This window comes from Alternaria conjuncta, assembly GCF_024043145.1.
Source record: "Alternaria conjuncta strain BMP 0040 chromosome Unknown scaffold_3, whole genome shotgun sequence".
NCBI classification, from domain to species: Eukaryota; Fungi; Ascomycota; class Dothideomycetes; order Pleosporales; family Pleosporaceae; genus Alternaria; species Alternaria conjuncta.
In genome coordinates, this window is record NW_026250092.1 from 2,276,232 (window position 1) to 2,297,201 (window position 20,970).

Here is a 20,970-nt window from a genome sequence, read left to right on the forward strand (position 1 = left end):
GGTCTTGTGGATCGGGGCAATGGGTCGTGGGTGTAGCAAACGCTCAGGTCCTAGGTGAATGCGAGGATGCCAAGACCCTTGGACGCACGTTACTCACGCCTGTGCTGTCGATACGCACGCAGCCCCCCCAGCAACAGGCACCGATCACCACAACAAACCTTCCTCTTCTTTCACAGAACGCAATGCCAATGCCGGGCTCTCGCACCTGACATCCTCTTGGCTTACAAATCGTCCGCGGTTGTCACAGGCGACCTTCAATTTCCTACTTCACTCCGTCGTCGCCTGCGTAAGTAGTACACCAGATCCACTTCAATCCGCGCGCAATCCGCGCATGATTTTTCACTAGCCCGGTGGTCAAGCCTTGCGAACATAAAGATCGGGAGACTCCCGCAGTCAGTTCACCCCCACGCCGCATAGATCTCATCAATTCTTCGAGTAGGTTCCACCGGTGCTGGAAAATAGATGCTGGAGTTCACTAACAGGTGTCTTAGTTGCAAGCAGTAACCGTTGAAACCGAAAACCCCCACTACCAGCCCCAGGAAACCAACAACATGACCGACCACGACCCCGATAAGGAAACCCCCAAGGGCATAGCCAACAACACCCTAATGGTGATCAAGAGCCAGACTGCATCTCCCTCAACTCCCGTTGGTGCTCGTGCTCCCGTTCCCTTCGGTCCTCCCATTCCCCGCCTTGCGGACACCCGCCTGGAAAAGGTCCCCGGCGGTCTCAAGGATCCGTCTCGCCTTAAGACCAAGATTTCCCAGCTTCTGGACAAGGACGATGACTATCCAGAGGTCGACGGCTTCCGCTTCAAGACCCTGGAAGAAGCTAGGGCGCCCATGGACGAGCCTCAGTGGTATTCTCCAGAGGCCGACCCCTCCATCCCGGAGACCGCCGCAGAGTATCGCAAATTCGTCAAGATGTTGGTGCAAGCTTTCAAGGATATGACCCGCGCCAAGGACACCCAGGGTAACGCTTACCGCAAGCGGCTAACTCCGGGTGAAGGTGTCTATTACCAGGACTGGGCTATTGAAGCGTGCTCCTGGGACATCGTCGGCATGGCCAAGGACATTCACCTGAACGGCTTCAAAGTTCGCATCTACGATAAGACCATCATCGACAACATCAGCCATACCAAGGACTGGACCTTCGGACAGCGTATAGAGTGGATCTGTGAGGTGCTGAAGACCTCCAAACAGACCGGCGTTACACTGATGAAAAACGAGAAGACCTGGACTACGATTGGCGCTCCCCACAAGCTGTACAGTAGCACCATCGTCAACTGCGTCTCGAACGCCCACCGCGGCCAGTGGATCAAGGTCGGCCGTGACAACGACCAGCACCATCAGAATCGTCCGATTCGGGGTAGGCGTACTGCGGCTGAGATGATCGCGTCCGGTGACCACGATAACACTGACGGTCCTGGAGCAACTCCGGGTTCTCAGATGATGTTACAACCGCGACAGTCGGCTCAGAAGCGCCAGAAGCGTAGTCAACCGGGTGTGAATGTCATTCGGCATGAGCACCCAGCCATGGTCACTGACTCTGAAGGCGAGATGTCTCCCGGCAAGATGAAGATGAACGCTGTTAAACCTACCACACCCAAGCACATTCTCGACAAAGGCTCTGACGAGCAGCACCCTGGTGCCAACATGGACGTCTCCTTCTCAGGCATATCTCCTATGAAGCCAGTTGTCGCTGTCCCCGGACAAGATGCTGGCAAGAGCGGCACTCAAGCTGGTGATGCTGTCGCCAATCATGCCCCAATGCGTGGTCACGTCTACCAAACCGCATCCAACAAGGATGCTTTCAGGAGGGACGTGTTCACCGAGGGTGCTATTGGCGAGAACGTCTCTAACGACGGCGGTGACGGCTCCTTCAAGGATAAAGGGAAGGGCAAAATGAAGAAGACTAAGGACACCGGTTTCGTCAACTACCACTTCGGCACCAAGGGCATGGACGAGCTTGACTCCGACAGCTCTGAGCTCTCCGATGCACCCGATGATCTGCTTTCTCCTGGCTCTACTTCTTCAACTCGCAGCCACAAGCAGAAGGAGCTGCTGGACGACCCCGAGGACAAGGTTTCCGTTGAGGAGTACGCCAAGCTTCGGGGTGAAATGGATGAGCTGAAGGCGGCGCAAGCTGAGACCGACAAGATTTTGGCGGCACTCCGCGCGGAGAACGCGCGCTCGTTGGCCTCGTTCCATCAGGGCTCTTGAGTAGCATGACTGTGCAGCGCATCGTCGCAGCAAGAATCATTGGAGAGTAAGCACATGTTTGACCGTCCCACGACTAGTGTGGATGCCAATCCTGTTCTGCCTTTTGGTAGGATAAGATTCGGAATGGAGTTCATATGGAGATAGTTGAAGTAGCACATGAAGTCACGACGTTTAGACTGTAGTTCTTGATTACTCAATAACGTCGCGACGGATTAATACAAATACGTTGAAAAACATCTTTGCCTTACCTTGTCTGCGTGATTAAATTGATGTCCAGGTCGTATGTATGCAGATCGGTGATACTAACCTTCTTACGGTCAATCTTAGATACGTCAGCGCTAAACTTTATCACCAGTAACCTCGGAACCTGAGCTCCATGCTTTGCAAGTAACGCGACGCGCAGCGAAATCCGACCATCCGACCGCAATCATGCCTTCGATTATACCGCCAGCCTTATCGCATAGGTTCCCACCTCCACGACGACCCTATATAAATCATCCTTCACCGTCCGCTCCGCACCGACACCATACCTGCACCTCCTCCGTCTCACGATGACCACCCGAAGAAGAACCGAACACCTGGAAGACTTCACCGCTCACGAATGGTGCAAAGCCCTCTTCGCCGACCCCTCGATAACGTCCATCCACGATCGCCGCCTGTTTGAGGCCCGCGACGGCTGGAACCTGCTCTTCACGCGCGGCCTCTTCACGTCCGACGCGATCCGCGCGTTTCTCGACTTGTGGAAACCCGGTCATGGAAAGCGGCGGGAGGTTATAGACCCCGACAGTGTAGTCACACATACGGACACAACGTGGGAGGAGATTGTGCCGCGCGACAACCCGAAAGAGGCGGCTAGACAAGCAGCGAAGGAGGACATACAATACGATCTCTCCGATCCGGAAGGAACGGAAAACATCGTGCTGGTATCGCTAGCTCACGATGCCGATGGGAACTATGCGAGTCTTCATGGCGGCATTACGGCGTCGCTGCTGGATCATTGCATGGGCTGCCTTATAGTCAAGAACTATGGCATCCCGAATGCGACGAGTGAGTTGCGGGTCAAGTATAAGAAGAACCTGGTGACCCCGTCTGTGGTCAAGGTCAGGGCGAAGATCATGAGGGAGAAAGGGAGGTATGTTGAAGCTGTGAGCTGGGTGGAGGATGGCGCGGGTGGAGTGTTTGCGGAGGGGTGGGGCAGTTTCGTCAAGAATAAAGTCGTAATGTCGAAGATGTAGACGGCGGGGTGGAAGTGGACTGTAGGAGTGGGATATAAGGCGGATGGGGTGTGTATGATGGGATACGCTGAGGTGAATGCTCGTGTTGACTGTAGACAGCTTCGATGGCATCGCACGAAATCCAATGTCAAGGCGCGTCCGTCCAGCGTCCTTAGATCTGAGCCGCAGTCGTCCTACGCGATTCATGCATCGAGATCAACAGTCCAGATCTTCAACACCAAACCCCATCACAACTGGACACGCTCATCCACATTCACCACCTCGGCACATCATCACAACCCACAGCAGATCCCATTCACCACGCCAATTCAGGCTCTATCGCAGCAGATCCGATCTTTCCGACCCCTACCGCCCAACTTGCTGCGTCCTCTCGGCCTCTCCAGTGTTCTCAATACCCGGCGAATCACATCGCGCAACGTCGTCGCGTCGCGTTTCAGATAACAACGAATCCGTTCTAGACCATCCCTTCCTAGCTGTCGATCAGGAGATTTTTGCAGAAAGCCCAGAGAACTCTTCTTATCGACAACGCACATGCATGGCATTTGTTCATTTACACGTGCGGGTGGATAGGCCAAGGCGCATGTGTGACACCTGCTAATTTTGGGTCGGGGCACGGCGTGGGTGCCGAGTATGCTGGATGGATGAAACTAATGGCATTTTATGCGCTGGATTGAGGCTGAGTTGTGTATTGTGGGTAGGTTGAGTGGTATCCCATTATCTTTACGCGTCAGCCCTCGTCCTTCGTCCTGCTTCCTCCCTTCGACACCTTTTCCGTCATTCTTTGTTCGTCGCATCTTTTTTTGCGCAGACACTCTTTGGTTGTTTTTTATATGGTTCAGTGAACCAGTACGTTCTTTACACAAATTACATTCTTTTTTTGCTTTGATCAGCACGTTCCATTCTACGATACCATTCTACCGATTCAATCCTTTAAAATGATACCGAGCACCCTCAGCAAAGCCGTTTCACTCGTTGTGCAAATCGCCGCCATCCAAGCCCCACCGCCATCGCCTCCAGCGCCAGCCGCCCTACTATCTTCATCAAGCACCCTCGCCGCCTCGCTCAAAGTTTCATTCCCAGATCCTGGTCGAGCACTCCTCCCCCAACCATACTGGTGGTGGCAATCCGGCACCGCAGTCGAAGCCCTCCTAACCTACGGCTCCACGACCGGCGACCTTCAGTATGAAGATCTTCTCAAGACCACTATCCTGAGTCAAGCGACCCCCGCAAACGACTTCATGACCGTCGACGCGACTGGCAACGATGATCAAGCGTGGTGGGGTCTTGCTGCGATAACAGCCGCCGAGATGAAGCTCCCTCAGCAAGGACCCGTAGCTTGGGTGGATTTGGCGACGAACGTCTTTAACCAGCAAAAGCAGCGTTGGATCGACGGCAACAACACATGCGGCGGCGGTCTGCGTTGGAAAGTAGATTTCGGCGAGGACGGCCAGAACGGATGGCACTACAAGAACGCCATTACAAACGGACTCTTCTTCCAACTTGCCGCCCGCATCGCACACCTCACGGAAGATGCTGAAATCCTATCCTGGGCGGAGAAAACGTACGCCTGGAGTACAAAGGTCGGACTTGTAGACCAGGACTTCAATGTCTACGACGGCACGAGTGAAGACAACGGATGTTCAGATCTAAACCACAACATGTGGAGTTACAATGTCGGGGTTTACATGTACGGCGCTGCTGTCATGGCAGTGCATACCAAAGACGAGAAGTGGGTGGACAGAACCAAGGGTTTTGTCGCTTCCGCAAAGCGCAATTTCGTTAACCAGGATACCGGCGCGCTATTCGAGAGCAAGTGCGAGGCCAAGGATGCGGAAGAGCCGTGTGATACCGATCAGGTTTCTTTCAAGGGGTTGTTGGCGCGGTGGTTGGGTGCGACCGCGGTGTTGCTGCCGCAGGTTAAGGAGGATGTGGAGAAGATTGTCAATCCAGCTGCGAATGCGGTGCACAATGGTACCATTCTGGACTTGGGTCCTATTCAGAGTGCGTATGCGCTTGAGGTTGTCGATGCGAGTTTGAGGATGCAAGGGTTGGGAGGTGAAGGAACGATTGGCGTTGGCAAGACTAAGATGGGAAGGAGTGTTGCAGGAAGGATAGCATGGTGATGCAAGAGATAGATTGTGGATACCCCAATAGACTTGCTTTTTCCAACACGAAGCTGCCCTTCACGATCGTATTGTGCGCGACCATCATTCCCAAACCATCTCCACGAACATGCATCTGCCGGATTAACCCCTGCTTTTAGCGTCATAGCAATCGTATCGCGGCCGATCTCATCTTCGATCCATCTGCGGGTGCGCTACGCGGATCGATGTTCCGGTTCCACGGGGAGGCTAACGGCGTGGCTTGCAGCCCCTCAACACCAATGGAGCTGTTGGAGCTCTCATAATGACGTCGCAGGTACGGAAGCTTGCCAGGAACGTCAACAAACATCATTTAAGGTGCGGTCGCGCGTTCATCGACCTCTCATCTTATTGCGCAATCGTTGCTTTGTTGTTGTGCAATTGACTGGTAGCGACATTATGCCTTCCGTAAACTCAGCTGTACGTAGTTCGTGAGAAATTGGAGGGGTTGGAAGAGTGAAAGCTAATGTGTACAGGTATTCCATGCGTATGCCTATGGCACAGCGTTCTGGTACGGCCTGCGTGGCTTGTGTCGCGTGTACGACCCGATAATGGTCATCGGCTGTACGTTACATTGACTTTCCAACCTTCCTACCCCGCTCTTCAAAGCCTCAATCCCCTGATGTTCAATGTCTGTTTCAAAACTAATACCAACAGGGTTCCGGCCTCCCTCGCAACTAAACCTCGCTCCCAATGACCTCGAAGCCTACAACGTTCGTAACGACGGCTGGTGTCTCGTCACCCTCGCGCTGATCCTCATCTCCTTCACCAACGCCATACCGTTCAACTCCGCGCCTGCAACAAAGCTCACCACGATCCCGTATGCGAAGGCTGTGGTAGCTGCGACGGTGTTCCATCATATCACGACGGGCATTGGCGCGTACCAGCATTACAAGATGCCGAGCCATTATAATACGAGCATGAGCATTGGGGTGTGGGGGAATGTGTGGTTGACGTTGACCGGATTGTTTACGCTAGCAATGCTGCAGTCAGATAAGGGGACGATGCCGGTTGAAGAGGTAACTAAGAAGGTGAGATAGATGTTGGGTGGATGGAAGGAAGGAAGGAAAGAGGAAGGCATGGCCATCGGGATATGCGCTTTGTGGTGGACTGCAAGATCAAGGCCGTACAGTCTGGGCCTGAGCAGTTGCGATCGAAAAGTAAGATGTGTATACAGCGACAGAGTGTATATAAAAGAGAAAAAGCAGTCTTAATGTCACTGTCCGACACTCGTGTACTAATGCCGAGCTAGTTCGTAAATCTCTAGTCTTTGAGCATCTTTCCAATGACTAAGTACCCTCTCACACCAACCTTCTTCCCACCTTTCCTCCTCTGCGACCTCACTGTCACGTCAACCTAGGGAAAATGAACACCCTGGAGCCTACGTTGACGCTGGGTTACCCACTTTGCACGTTCTTGTCTGGATGTAGTCCGCAGGCCTGTTCAGTCTTCTCTTGTATGAGGTATCACTATCCCTCAAAACCCCTCCGGTCTATACCTGGGCCATCCTCCAAACCCACTGTTATACCCCCGAAAGTTCCAACCTTGCCTAGTCATCATACATGGCGTGCAATAAGCGTTGCGACGGAAGTCAAACTGGTTCTGCTCGCGACACCTTCGAGATTGGCGATAAGGGATGCCGGGTTGATTGAAGTAGCGTGGGTCGTTGATCTGGTTCAGACCGGTGCGAAAGTGTTGGCACGGTGGGGATTGGATGTATTCGTGGTGAGCACAGCGTTCGTAGTGGCGGTAGATGTCGCGGCACATGGTGTTGAGATATGTACGGGAACAGAGCGTGATGTGTCTTCTTGTGGTTTGGGTGGGATGAGTTTGGTTTGGATCAGGAGTGTCGGTGTATTGCAAAGAACTCTGTTCAGTGTCTCGCGACAAAACTGCTATAGTCCCATCTCATCTCCCCTCTTATACCCATCCTCCAGTGTTGCGATCGTCCAACACACCCATGTCGAATCTCATGTGAACCAACTATCAACCGCGGGGAACTCGGGCAGTGAGTTTGGGGCAAAGCCTTACCTATACTGTATGAACGAACAACGCGTAGATGTTTCGTAAGATCCTCCTGCTGCCTTCCACCGGTGAAGAGTATACGTACTCAGCGATGTGTGGTTCCGGGGCTTCATCAACTGCAAGATACTGTTCGTAACGAATGCGCATCTCTGCTTTGAGGTATGAAAACTAGCGCAAACGTCTCTTGTAAAGCCACATGGCAGAGGCTCCGAATGGTACAATGTGAGAGGACAATCTGCCGGACTGTTGGGGACAAATCGGAATGAAGCCATGTGTGAAGTAACCCGAAGAAACTTGCTCAGCCTTACGCAAATTGACCCAGCTCCCCGGTTCTGGAGGACGGGCGCGATTGACGGGTGCGGATGGTCTGGAAGTTCATCGTCTTTTTGGTCCCGCTGGTCTAGACCTGATGGCTTGGGGTGTGGTACAGATGACGAGTAAGTTTGCTGTATGAGCCAACGAATCTTGACGATGGTAACGGTCGTATCCGGGCCGCACCCCAAATGGAATGGTCTGTGAGCCAACTTCCACAGCGAACGGTGTTGCGTCATCTTATAACCGTATTCGTTCGCAAGCGTCGATGCGGATAATGCTCCGAGCATACGCGCATCGACACTGGAAGCGATCCGAGAGGCTCGGCATCTGGGTAGAAAATGTTCATGGAACGTACTCAATATCTCGGCCGAGGTTGTGGACGTCACGTTAAAGGCGCCTGACTTAGAACGTTGAAGTCAGAACACGTGGCTACACGTGGGGCAGTTACACAAGCTCGTAGCAGTGAAAATGTAAAGCGAGGCGGTCACGATCGGTGAGAAGACAGGACGTGAGGAAATGAAATGTTGTGATATGCTTTTATTGATGAACGCCTGACCAACCCACCTGGGTAAAGGTCATAAAATGCTACCCAAAACGCCAACATGTATGCAAGGGGTATCGCTGAATGCAAAAAGAAAAAGAACCTCCCAATCTTCATGATCATGCAATCGTTTCCATGCAGTCATCATCATGTGTGTCCGTCATCAGTACCTGTGGCCTGCCACTGGAGAGCGCAGTGTGTATGTAACAAAAGAAAATGCAGTAACAGAATCAAAGCAGACGCGTCTTTTCACCGTCTATAGACCCCTAAACTTAGCACCATTCCTGTGGTAGATGCTGTGCACTGCGCGAGGAGTGATAGCTGGGGGAGCGGCTGCCGGGGGAGCGGGGGGAGTAGAAACAGGCGCTGTTGGAGCAGGCGCTGTGACAGTGACCATGACAGTGTCGGTGACTGTGACAACGCCGTTGTCGCCGGCTGGTGGTGTTGGTGCAGCGCCGGGGCGACCTGAAAGTGTCGGAATCTCCATAGTAGCGCTGGAGGCCGCGGAGTTGCTAGGAGATGGCAGCTGGGCGGTCGCAGAAGGAATGACGGCAGAGATCGGAGGAGAGTTGCTGGGGGCTGGGGGTGCAGCACTTGGAGTGGGAACAGCGCTGGTGGTGACTGGAGGTGTAGCGCCGGTGGGAGCAGTGCTGTTGGTGGGGAAAGGAGCGTCGCCACCAGAACCGGAGCCTCCACCTGGGATTGAGATCTCGGAGGTGATCGGACCATACTCGCGCTCAAATGGTGATCCTGTGAAAAGAGCAGTCCGTGATTTGAAGTCAGGGTGGGCGGTAGTGACACCATCCTGCTGCTTCATCTGGAACTTCGCCATCGCATCTGGAGCTTCAGCTACCATGGCAACATCGGCGGAAGCGGCGTCGATGTCCATGCATGTAGTGAAGTACTCATCCTTGCCGTCCTTTGAAAACCCAGCTCGACCAGGCATCGATGCCCATTGCCAGACCCAGTACAAGGTGTAGGCTTTGCTGAGTTCCATGGTATCTGGAAGCTTGACATCGGTCTCGCAGTACATGACTGTGTTCGAGGGCCCGCTTTGAGGTGAGCCCACCGCATAGGCTGGCGAGAACTGTTCACGTTCCTTGGCTTTTGGCGAACCGTTGTTTAGATAGCATCGCCCATCGTCGTAATCGTTCATAGCTAACAGGACTCCACGCTTGTTGCCACCCTGACCATCTTTCGTCCACTGCAGTACGTCGACGAGCTTGTCGTCGGGTTTTGGTTCCTTGGTTCCGTAGACGAAGATTGTGCCACCCTTCTCTGGCTTTTCGCGGTTGGTGTCTGAGTTTGTAACGTGTCCATTCTCTTGATATCGTATAGCGACGTAGCCGCCCGGCGGAGCTTTGAGACGAGGAAACTTGTCGGCGTTCGCCTGCTTTTGTTCGCGTTGGGCGGGCGGGCAGACCATGTCGTCCTTGTTGATATACGCCCTGCCTTCGTTCACGCGGTAGGACATGGGGTCACCCGAGCCATCGGGTCTGTCGATGAAGCCTCGCGGGTATCCATATTGGCCGACGTAATTGCCTTTATCGTCGATGTTACGAAGTTGTTCGCCCCAGCTGTGGCCCATAGCCGCGGGGAAGGCGACGAGCGCAGCAACCAGCGTTCTCCGTATGCTAGGCATCTTGATGTGTGTGTAGTGTCGAAAGTGAATCTTGCCCTGCAAGAAAAGGTGTGGGATAGTCGGTGCCGGATGTCTTATCAATACTGGCGATACGTATATCCTGACGTGAGTGTTGTTGTCGAAAGCGGGACAGCTGGGAATTGGTGTACAGGAAATTATATCGTGACGAAAAGTGAAGTATCGGCTTGGCGGGCACTGTGAGTGGTCGCTCCGTCAATAGTCGTGTGACTCAATCCGTCTTCACCTCGCACGTAACGATGCTATTGTTCAATGACAATAGTACCGGACCTTGTGAACGACGCACTGCGCGCTCTAGGCTACAAGAAAATAAGAAATGCAAGAGAAGAAGTGAAGACGCACAAGCCGGATGTGAACACAAACTGCAATATCACGCGGCCATGGCCCTTTATTCAGGCGGGTGAAGGTGGTGAGACAGACGCTGTTGAGCGTTGTAAAATCTCCGGCCTAGAAGGGAAGAAGCGACAGGAGCCAATAGAGAAGGAGACACACGAGGTGTCGAAACACAGCGCCACTCCACGCGATGCCGCAGGCAAGCTTTCGAGCCTGACTGTATGGGTGTAGGATGTGCGTTTCAACGCTGGCCGATGCTGTAGCCGCCAGCCATGGCTTTCCCGTCCCGCAGCGTGGTCGCGGCGTAGCGCGCTCTTGCTGCAGCCTCCCGTACTCTCCGGCGCGAAGATCGGCGTCTGTTAGTCGGTAGTTGGCAATACATGTGCATGGCAGGGCTACGCTAGCCATCCTCAGACATCAGAGGGGCCGTTGAGTGTCAGAGGACCGTGTGCCGTTGATCTACAACACAACGACGGAAGCTAGGCATCATCTAGATCGATGCGATTTTGGGGAAATGGAATAATGAGAGCCAGTGATTGCGATATTGTAAAGCTTTTTGCATCGCCCACCATCGTGAACCCACAAGGCGCGTGACGCGTACGAAATCACAAGTGGGTAGCGAAGGAAACACCCGAATTGCCAGAGAGCGAGCCTAGATCCATCCGACGACAGGTGAATGTGTGCCGGTGCAGCGCTTCGAGAAGGAAGGTGAACCCGCAAGCGACGGGTGGTGGGGTGAAGGTAGTTTGGTGGAGGCTCCACGTTGTTTCAGGTCAGAGCGCACGCGGGCGTTGATTGGTCATCGGCCGCCACGCTAGGCTTCAACCTAGGAAATAGAGATATCGCCTGATTGGCGCGCATCTCTCCATTTCACGATGCCTGCCAGCTAGTCTTTTCCCACGACCAGATTGACGCCCATCCAGTCTCTATATTTGACAAGCGAGATTCCAGACACCTGGCCAGCTTCATGCGCCTTTTTTCTTTTCCGATGCCGAGCACAGGCCGCAAGATGAGATGTTTCCCAAGACGCATTCCCACCCATACAGGCACGCTGCTATCGCTCCCTCGTGTTTCATCGATAAGGGAAAACGGCGGGGCGCGGAACAGCCCTGAGGCATAGCAAACGGCATCAACGGGGGCCTGGCCAGCATCCCCGCCTGTCAAAACGGCTCGCAGATTACAGGAACCAAACCCGAGGCTAACCACGTCGGATGTCCTTAGCAGGTGACCTCGTGCGGTGGCTACCCAAACCTAAAGGCCGAGATGTGTCTTCTGGAAGGTGCCATTTCATCTCTCACACTGTCCTTACATCTTGAAATGTTATTGCAAACACGTCTCGACATTGGGGTTTCGAGGTTAGCCATGGAAGGTATGCCAGGTGGTGCCTGTAGTTGTCGTCGCTTTCTGGGTACAGTGGCAAATTGATGTGGGTAGCATCTTCACACGTTGGTGTTGAGACCATCTACAACTTGATCAAATATGCTCACGCAAACAACCACCTGCTGTCTTAGCCGTCAATATGCAATAGCTTGGAATGGCTGGTTGAGTGCCGGGCACAACAGACGTGAAGAGCTTGTCCATCACAACGACAACCTCATATAAGTACTCCAAGAAGATGATCTAGCGGTAATAAGCTGCTGTCAAGACCAACAATACAATACTGCCACGCTCGGAAACATATCACAAGCCGAAACTACGATTATATCTTGCCCGAACTGCCTGCTTTCACTACTTGAACATGTGCCAATACACACTCGTCGTCTACACATGCGCTCATACATCCCGCAAAGGAACCTTTTGGTGCCCAGCAAGCCTCAAGTCGTCACCAAACTGCTTTGGACTCTGCAGCCGCGCGCAGTCAAATATCATCGAAGTGCGGTACGAAGAAGCTTGCAATGCGTGTCTACTGAGAGAGCATCAGGAAGCAAGTGCGAAAGAAGTTGAGATACGGAGAGATGAGGGCAGACAGTAAAGTCACGGGGGTAGTGAGTGAGGAAAGAGGAGCATTCGTAATCAAGCTAGCGTTCTTTGGCAATCTATGGTGCACTCTGAATACTTATCTTTGCAACCTCAACGTTCTTACTACCTACTTCTCCCAACATTACCATCTATCGGACAAACCACCACACCACTACATCATCTACACCCACAGCAATGGCCTCAAACTCCCCCTCATTCCCGCTAGAGTGGCTCGGCGCGATGCTGTGAGTTCTGACTGACTGTCTGTAGTGCATGTGAGACATATACTGACTTCGTGTAGTAAGGAGGCCCATGCAGCCCAGCGGTCAGCGGAATACGAACTCGACGAAGTCAAGCGCCAGCTTCGTACCGCCCAGGACACCATCGCAGCGCAGAAGCAGGAACTCGTAACGTCGAGGCAAGACCTGGAATTGGCGAAGGCGGAGACGAAAAATGTGAGAGACCTATTGGTAAGGCTAATGGCAAGGAGTACTGAGAACGCGCAGCAGTTCCAACAGCTGGCATTCCAAAAGGCTGCGCAGCAAATCCAGACTCATGGATTTCCGCAAGGCCAAAATCCGCAGGCATACCGCAATCAGCTCGCGCAGCACCATTTCCGCCGATTGATCCAGTCTCAGCAGCAAGGTCAACAGCAGCGTGAGAAGGAAGGACAGTGAACTGTGAGTAGGATGAAAGCTATTGAACATGATGTAGGCCGCCAACATGTTCAGTGTCGTTAAGGCACGCATTGCGAGCAAGAGGAAACGAAACAACCTGTACAATGCAATGGGTCAAGGGGACTGTTCACACGGGAGCAATGAAGAGTGCGGCGAAGTAGGCAGTAACCGTCCAAAACATTTCACAGCATCACGATAATGCTCTGCATACATTCAAGTCCCTTCTCGCTCCATCACCCCCGTGACATGTGATTCTTTTCCATCGTTCACATGAGCTCTTGCATAGTTTGATAACTACGCTGTGCACGAGTTCTTCCCACTTACTCCCCTACCTCACTACCACCCCACCGCCGGTAATAAGCACCGCACCTCTCCGACATAGGCCATGCCAACTCTCAATATCAAACCAGAAAACTGTATCTGCGCTGCGACCATCCACTCCTTCTCCTGCCACTGCCATAGACACACTTACACCATTACTTGCCCAGGATCAGCTCGCCATCATCGTCCAGCAATCGTAGGCGTCGAGCTACATCTGAAGCCGTGCGACACATGCGCGGAGAGACTGGAAGACGTAGAAAGGGCGTGGCGTGAGAGGCGAGGGATTTGTCCGTATAATGATGTTGAGACGAAGGAGGAGGTAGTGGTAGAAGAGGGAGAGAATTCCGGGCCAGAGGAGTACGAGGATGCGGTTTCGATCATGACCGAACATTAAATCCGCATGTCGGAAAGGATACAACGCCCAAATATAGCAAGAAAAGCAATAGTGACCCAGAGGTCTACATCGCATCAAAGATTTACAAACTGTGACTTTTGATACCGATGTAGACTCCAGGCTGTTTAGTTTCCTTGGATGGGGTGAGAGGTGTGTGTGGCACGCCAATGCAGTGTCGCTGGCAACCCATGGTACCGCATCGCAAATCGCGCGCACATTACCAATGTATGCTGCAGACACTGAGAGACCTTGCACAACCTCACAACACTCCTGTTTTCGATCAACGATGTATATCTCCCGAACTCGGTCTCAGTGACCGCACCTCTACAGCACAAGCGCATTCTGTCCTTCCCTGCATCATCGCCAGTTGCGAGCGTTACAATGCCGTACTTTGTAACCACTCGTCATACGCTTGACGTGATTCCGCGTTACGAGATACCGTCAAAGACTCGTTTCGCGTATTACTGCTTGTTTTCCCTACATTCGGTAGCCTACTTCCAGATGCGACCTCTACGTGAAGAAACCATCACCGCAGGATTTCTCTGGTTCACAATTCCCGCACATCTACTCTGGATGGCGTTTCTCTTAGTCTTCGTCCTAAGATTCTACTCTATCAAGGAGCACTCTATCGATGCCAATGGTCATCTTCTTCCAAGACAGGTAGACCCGAATCCTCCTACATCATACACGATACTACTTACGATGACGCTTGTCCACCTCGGTCAGATCGCAATCTGGACACGAACATACCTCGGCGTCCCTCCCGCACTCCCAAAAGACCTCAGCGCAGTTGTTCAAGAATGCACGCTCCACTTCGCAATGGCCTTCTGGGTGCTCTCGGAATGTGAATTTATGCGCGCATACTGGCATTCGCGCCTCCAAGAGTGGCCTATCAATCTCATCACACTTCTCCAATCTATCCCCCGAGCCAATTTCGACCTTTCTTTCCTCGTATCACGAGAGTGTTGCCGCTACAAGAGACCGTGCCAGTATTACAGACCGCCGAGGGATGGGTTGACACATCTAGAACTTCTCTGTAGAGCTCCGCTCGATGTATTCGACATCATGGCTTTTACGTGGGTGGGCATGGTCTGCCTTCTTTACCCCGTCAAGCGCTTCGCGAATCCCGGTCCTAATGGCGATACTTTTCCTATCCCAGACGGGTTCTTGGGAGGAGTTTTCTTTACACCGCGGTCGAGCTGGTTCATCTTGCTTGATGTTGCACTCCAGCGTCCGGTCCGACTATTAAACAGGATGCTGTTCGAATCGGCTACTGATGGTATCAAAGGGGCTTTGGGTTGGTGGACGCGGCGTGGTCTACATGGGAGGGCTGATAGAAGCGACCTCGAGAACCCGAGTGACGTATCCGCGTTGTCCATCCCTCGCGCCGACTGGTCTGACCTCTGGGTGAATAGCGATGAGATTGCCTGGTGGGCGGTATCTCGTCAGCTCTACGAAACGCCCTGGAACGACTGAGCCACCCGGAATCGCGATGGCACTTCTCCCGAACGATGCACCCCTCAGGCTCGCGGAATATTGGTAGTCTTCGTCGATTTTGTCGCATACCTAGGGGTCTTCGTCAAACGTCACGCCGACCCACATTGCCTCATTAGGCTCGAAAATCATTCGAGCGTCCTGCATATGGCCAAGCCTTCAGTCTGGGTAGCTGCGAGAGATGGTAGAGGGACACGAGCCGGATGAGAAGCCACATGGTTAATAGACGAAGTATCTGGCATTCGCTCTTTGATATTACAAAAGGAGCAAGCTGAGCTGTAGGGATAGATCTCGAGGATAGTTGGATCGAGAGAAAAGCGAACTGGTCGCCCCTTCCTCGTTGAGTCGGATTGGTCGGATTGTCCACGATAGTACTCGGAACAGCAGGTGCGTCTTCAGCGGCCACAGCTGCGCCGGCTGACACGCTATAAACAACCAGGCTATTACGATAAATAATAATTACTCTATGACTATACGCATAAGCTGGCAAACATGACACAGCGTAAATTCGTCGTTCAAGTCGAACCTTCGGGATTCAAGTGAAGGTGGCGTTTCTCGACGCTTCCTTGGCGCTCTCCGCTTTGTCAGCCACTAGCGTCCGCGACATTCAGCCTAGCTTCGAGCTCCGCGCATCGCGACATTTTCCCAACACCGCGCGCGCGACGACCTCACGCACCACGCCATCGCCGTCCACCTCCCGAAAGCCGTCGCGACCACGATACACCTCATCCAACACCCCGCACGACATTCACCATGGCCAACTACCTCGCCTCCATCTTCGGAACGGAGCAAGACAAAGTTAACTGCTCCTTCTACTACAAGATCGGCGCGTGCCGCCACGGCGACCGCTGCTCGCGCAAACACGTCAAGCCCTCGTACTCGCAGACGATTCTGCTGCCGAACCTCTACCAGAACCCCGCGTACGACCCCAAGAACAAGATGAACCCGCAGCAGATGCAGATGCACTTTGATGCGTTTTACGAGGATATCTGGTGCGAGCTGTGCCAGTATGGACTCGTGGAGGAACTGGTAGTTTGTGACAACAATAATGATCGTACGTCCCCTTCTTTTCATTGGAGTTAAAGAAGCCTGCTAACGCAACCTACAGACCTCATCGGCAACGTCTACGTCCGCTTCAAGTACGAAGAAGACGCGCAAAAAGCCTGCGACGCGCTCAACTCGCGCTGGTACGCCGGTCGCCCCATCTACTGCGAACTGTCGCCCGTCACCGATTTCCGCGAGGCCTGCTGTCGTCTCAACAGCGGCGAGGGTTGTGTCCGCGGCGGCTTCTGCAACTTCATCCATCGCAAGGAACCGAGTGCCGAGTTGGATCGCGAGTTGGACATGTGCACGCGCAAGTGGTTGAAGGAGAGAGGCCGGGATGCCAGGAGTATGAGCAGGAGTCCTACGCCGCCTGCGACGAAGAGCCGGTTTTAGGAAGATTTGGTGGCCGGGAGGATAAGGATGGGGCAGGGTTGAGGTGGAATGAGTGTGAATGGAGTTTTGGCGTTGTGCATGCTCGCGCTTTTGGGACTGAGATATCCGTTGCGGGCATGGCGTTGCAGATTGACATTGTACATTAGGCTGAGAACCATGCTAAAGTGATTATGCGCTGGACTAGATACACAAAAGCACTCTGTCGGTTCACATCAATCTGTCCGCATGCCTGGATGAACTTCGTGAGTCGTGCGTAATCTCAATGGAACCGACCATCAAAGCAGCGCACTTCAGTCGTTTTGTGTTCAGGTGTTTCTTGCAAATCAAGTCACGTAAGCGCAATATGATGAGATGGATTTTCCTGAAAAGAAGCAGATATCGCATTGGTGGCCATGTAAGGCCTGGTATCATCTGGAATATAAACATCGAAAAGAAAGAAACCGCGGATAGCAGTTACGAGCATCCAAGTGCTCAAAAACACCACCCAAATCCAAGTCCCATAAAAAAGACATTAAACGCCCCATACACCCCGTCTATCCCAAAACACCCTCATATATACACCTATTCCTTCATCCCTTCATTCCTTCCATCCCCCTTCATTCTCAGATAATCTTGTGCTGTTTCAAAATAATAATCGTAACAACCACACCCGCAACAAGCAGCAGGAAACATATCCAGAAACACCAGCAAATCCACGTCCTTTGCTTGGCCTTTCTCTGCTGACCGGCCAACCAACTATCTCTATGTGACGCGTCAGCCGTGATGGTCGTGGTGAAGTGGAAGCGCGATGAAGGGCGTCCGGAGAGGTGGCTGAGGGAGAGGGTGGACAGGTTGGGGGTGCGGAAGAAGGAGTGGGGACGCGAGGATGAAGATGGATGTGGGTGTGTGGGGGATGAGGGGAGGGGGGAGAAGGGCGGTTGGTAGGCGTTTTGCGTGGTGGTGGAGGGGAGCTCTTGGACGGAGATGGAGGGGCGGAGTAGGGGTTTCGTGGACGGCGTTTTTTGTAGTTTGGAGCGGGGTCTCTCTTTCTTTTTGTCTTTATTTGTCTCCGTCTCCTTCTCCGCTGTTTGCGTATGTATTCCGCCCGAGAAGATCTCCGCTGATAGTGGTGACAACGGATTTGATGCGGCGTAGGACGACCGTGTGGATTGCAGTTGGACCATGGGCGGGGATGTGATGGGTAGGTGTGTTTGGGAAGTGGGGGATCCGAGGGGAGGGGATAGTGAACTGCTGACGTACGATTGCTTGAGGCCCTGGGTTTGCGTGGTTTTTTCTAGGTCGTCTTGGTGGACGGCTACGCTGAAGCGTTTCCAGAATTGGGGGTCGCGGACCATTTTGGTATGTGTGTGGGTAGACTAGATAGCGAGGGTACGTAGGAGATGGCGAGTTATTGTGGTATGCTGAGCATGTACGTGTGAGGTGGCGATGGAAGTAGTGGTTGTGGTAGTAGTGACTTCGTCGTCGAGGTATATGTATTCGTAGTAAGAGTGATAGCGCCGATGGTAAAGGTTGATGAAAACAATCGATGTTGATGTAAAAGGCGATAGTCGACTATTAACTTCTGTCGAACTGCCACTAGCACGAGCGTTACGACGCCGAACGACAGATGCACGATGTCGCACAGCAACACGCGAGATTGTGGTGGGTATTCAGATTGGAAAGGGTCCAGCAGAGCCAGGAACCCGCCGCGTGTGTAGTGAATGACACGACGTAAATCTTAACTCGGGTAGTTGATCGACGATGGTTTGGGTGACGTAGCAAACGAACGGAAAGGAGCGACGGTGGTTGGAGATCAGAAGTAGATCAAGGCGATCGTTTGCAGTACTCGTAGGTGCAGCACTTCAAGGCGCAGTCGTGACGTGAAAGGAAAGTAGTTGCTAAGGCAAAAATGAGGAAACCGCCATACTTAACACCTGCCTGTCTACACAGGCCCCTAAAACAACAGACCATGGGGCCTTGCACCCATGTGATGTAACACTGCTTGCCTAGACTCTCATGTCCAGGTGTCAAAGCAGGACTGCGATATTGTCGTGTGGTTTTCGTTGGTTTCGAGGTTCGGGCTTGCGGGATGGGCATGGCCAATCATGAGGCGCAGCGCGGGTGGCATCCCTGTAGGCCATCACGCTGGACACATGGCGCCGATGGCGGTAAGGCGCGGGAAATTGGAGAGTTGGGATTTGAGACGAGGGATGCTGGTTTGATTGGCAAGGCCATGAGGCTGTTTGATTGCGTGCAGCGGCTGAGGCTGAGATGCAGATGTGTTCTACGCTGTACATACCTAGGTATTCTGGCGGTGTGTTCAACTTCAGCTTCGTCGCACTTCTCCTTACTAAAGTCGTCGAGGAATCGTCGTTGAAGTTGCAAGAACTCGCCCTACTTTCCCCGACGGATGCTAGATGGAAGCTTGATGAATGCTTGAAACAAGGCGTTCTACGCAAAACATGGCTTGACATGGCTTGTCATGGCGACAACGGCCTTACAGCCTCAGCGCGGTCCCACCCGCTGTTTCTATCGTTCAACATGCCTAGGGCTCACCGCTAGGGTTCCCTAGACTGGCAGCTCATCATCCCTGCTGCGCAATCCCAAACCTTGTCATCCCAATCTTGTACGACGACGCAATTGTTTACTTTCCTATTTTCCGGAATTAGCTGCTGCACAAGGATGCCACACGAGGAGCTGCCGTTCTGGCTCGTCAACGTGCCTCGAGACCAGTGGCCGAGCGAGTGTCCCGACTTCCTGAGGGATATTAGTGACAAAGACAAGGGCATCATCGGGACGCCTGACGAGGAGTACAGGGTGTTGAGGTGGGACGAGGTGCGGGCTATTGTGGGTGAGATTGATGAAGACGTGACACGCGATAGGCGAAACGCTGATGGCTGTGGGTAGACAGCAACCGGGTGGACAAGTTTCATCGCTTGCCAAGTGAATTAAGACGGTACCGGCAGTTTACGCATCGGCTGGAGAGGGACTATGGCAGTATCATGAACTTCATTGTGAATGAGCGGCTGAAGTGGGGGAGCATGGAGCCGAGGGGAAAGCCGTTCCAATTTGATGGTGCGTTCGATACCTTACCCGGCTTGACATCTATATTTACCCGCGCAGAGGATATCAAGATCCTGTATAACGACTGGCCGTATGGTATTGATGCCGACATTGTCCATCTCGTTGTGTGGACCAAGTTTGAACTCGACGACGACCCGGACACGGGACTTTCCACGGCAGAGTCACATAAACAGATTGATGAGTATGTGCAAAAGACGTTTGCGACAAAAGTCAAAGAGCTGGTGTGGTTCAAGAATTGGAAGAGTCTGAAGAGCGTGCATGCAGTCGAGCACTTTCATGTCATGCTGTACAGGCCGGATGCAGCGTTTTTGAGAGAGATTACCAACGGCGACGTTCCGATGACTGAGAAGTTTGAGTGACGGGCTACTACCACCGCGTCTGTTCCAGCTTGTAGTTGGTGACGGGGGATTTAGGGTCGCGGGGCATTCCACACGGCGGCGGGATATTTGGAAGCCACGGGGTATTTCAAGGAGGTTGGCAGCGATTGTCAAGAAACACACTCGCGCGTCATGGAAACATAGAAACGGAATGTTTATTAGACTGATAGACGTTTGTAGAAATGCACAATCCGTTATCGATACCATCAACAAATATTCATATCGCAGCCTTGTTTGGCTGATCCCCTGAAGATCATCCGGTTGTTGGGATTGATTGGCGCGTCATCCAGTGGCGTACGTGGCGTGTGGCGCAACCTCTGCGTGGCGCAACTTCTTCGTGGAAAGAGCGACCGTCGAACAGCAACAACAACAACGAACTACTCTCCTTTGACCCAAGTACGCTGAGCTGGACACGCGAACTAGAACTCGAACATTGCTAGGCGCATATTCCTGCAGGACCCTTTGCTATCTGTCGTCTATCGTCGAATTACAGTCGCGTGCCGGACGGGGAGCCAAAGCGGTGAGAGGCAGTCGGGTCTAGCGCGGACAAAAAAGTCGCGGGACGGCAAGGGGCCTCCTCCACATTTCAGTCTGGTCGGCACCGAGTGTCGTGAGCACGCCTCTACTCCCCCTCCTTCTCTCTTTACTTTTTGAAATTGCGCGTCTGACGGTGTGTTGCGACGCCAATTGCGGGTTTCGGTATCGCAGGGCCTAATTGCAGAATTGGAGACTTGACGGACTCTTAATAGCACGCCGACCACGGAGGTGCACGAGGT

The 20,970-nt window shown here is 53.0% G+C and overlaps 8 protein-coding genes across 8 annotated transcripts; 7 read left to right on the plus strand and 1 right to left on the minus strand.

Moving 5' to 3' along the window:
* Positions 1-551: 551 nt before the first annotated feature.
* J4E85_002738 (uncharacterized protein) lies at positions 552-2,222 on the plus strand (the record flags this gene model as incomplete). Its single annotated transcript, XM_051467012.1, has 1 exon — positions 552-2,222. The coding sequence occupies one exon, from the start codon at positions 552-554 to the stop codon at positions 2,220-2,222; it is 1,671 nt and encodes a 556-aa protein (XP_051329867.1).
* Positions 2,223-2,773: 551 nt separating this feature from the next.
* On the plus strand, positions 2,774-3,457 carry J4E85_002739 (uncharacterized protein; the record flags this gene model as incomplete). Its single annotated transcript, XM_051467013.1, has 1 exon — positions 2,774-3,457. One exon carries the CDS (start codon positions 2,774-2,776, stop codon positions 3,455-3,457), a length of 684 nt encoding a protein of 227 aa, XP_051329868.1.
* A 935-nt stretch (positions 3,458-4,392) lies between these two features.
* J4E85_002740 (uncharacterized protein) lies at positions 4,393-5,580 on the plus strand (the record flags this gene model as incomplete). The annotated part of the gene is made up of 1 exon (XM_051467014.1): positions 4,393-5,580. One exon carries the CDS (start codon positions 4,393-4,395, stop codon positions 5,578-5,580), a length of 1,188 nt encoding a protein of 395 aa, XP_051329869.1.
* A 417-nt stretch (positions 5,581-5,997) lies between these two features.
* On the plus strand, positions 5,998-6,638 carry J4E85_002741 (uncharacterized protein; the record flags this gene model as incomplete). The annotated part of the gene is made up of 3 exons (XM_051467015.1): positions 5,998-6,018; positions 6,075-6,162; positions 6,256-6,638. The coding sequence occupies 3 exons, from the start codon at positions 5,998-6,000 to the stop codon at positions 6,636-6,638; spliced, it is 492 nt and encodes a 163-aa protein (XP_051329870.1).
* A 2,097-nt stretch (positions 6,639-8,735) lies between these two features.
* On the minus strand, positions 8,736-10,121 carry J4E85_002742 (uncharacterized protein; the record flags this gene model as incomplete). The annotated part of the gene is made up of 1 exon (XM_051467016.1): positions 8,736-10,121. One exon carries the CDS (start codon positions 10,119-10,121, stop codon positions 8,736-8,738), a length of 1,386 nt encoding a protein of 461 aa, XP_051329871.1.
* Positions 10,122-12,626: 2,505 nt separating this feature from the next.
* Positions 12,627-13,108, plus strand: J4E85_002743 (uncharacterized protein; the record flags this gene model as incomplete). Its single annotated transcript, XM_051467017.1, has 2 exons — positions 12,627-12,676; positions 12,733-13,108. The coding sequence occupies 2 exons, from the start codon at positions 12,627-12,629 to the stop codon at positions 13,106-13,108; spliced, it is 426 nt and encodes a 141-aa protein (XP_051329872.1).
* Positions 13,109-16,070: 2,962 nt separating this feature from the next.
* Positions 16,071-16,754, plus strand: J4E85_002744 (uncharacterized protein; the record flags this gene model as incomplete). Its single annotated transcript, XM_051467018.1, has 2 exons — positions 16,071-16,371; positions 16,426-16,754. 2 exons carry the CDS (start codon positions 16,071-16,073, stop codon positions 16,752-16,754), a joined length of 630 nt encoding a protein of 209 aa, XP_051329873.1.
* Positions 16,755-19,415: 2,661 nt separating this feature from the next.
* J4E85_002745 (uncharacterized protein) lies at positions 19,416-20,176 on the plus strand (the record flags this gene model as incomplete). The annotated part of the gene is made up of 2 exons (XM_051467019.1): positions 19,416-19,584; positions 19,641-20,176. The coding sequence occupies 2 exons, from the start codon at positions 19,416-19,418 to the stop codon at positions 20,174-20,176; spliced, it is 705 nt and encodes a 234-aa protein (XP_051329874.1).
* Between the last annotated feature and the right edge of the window lie 794 nt (positions 20,177-20,970).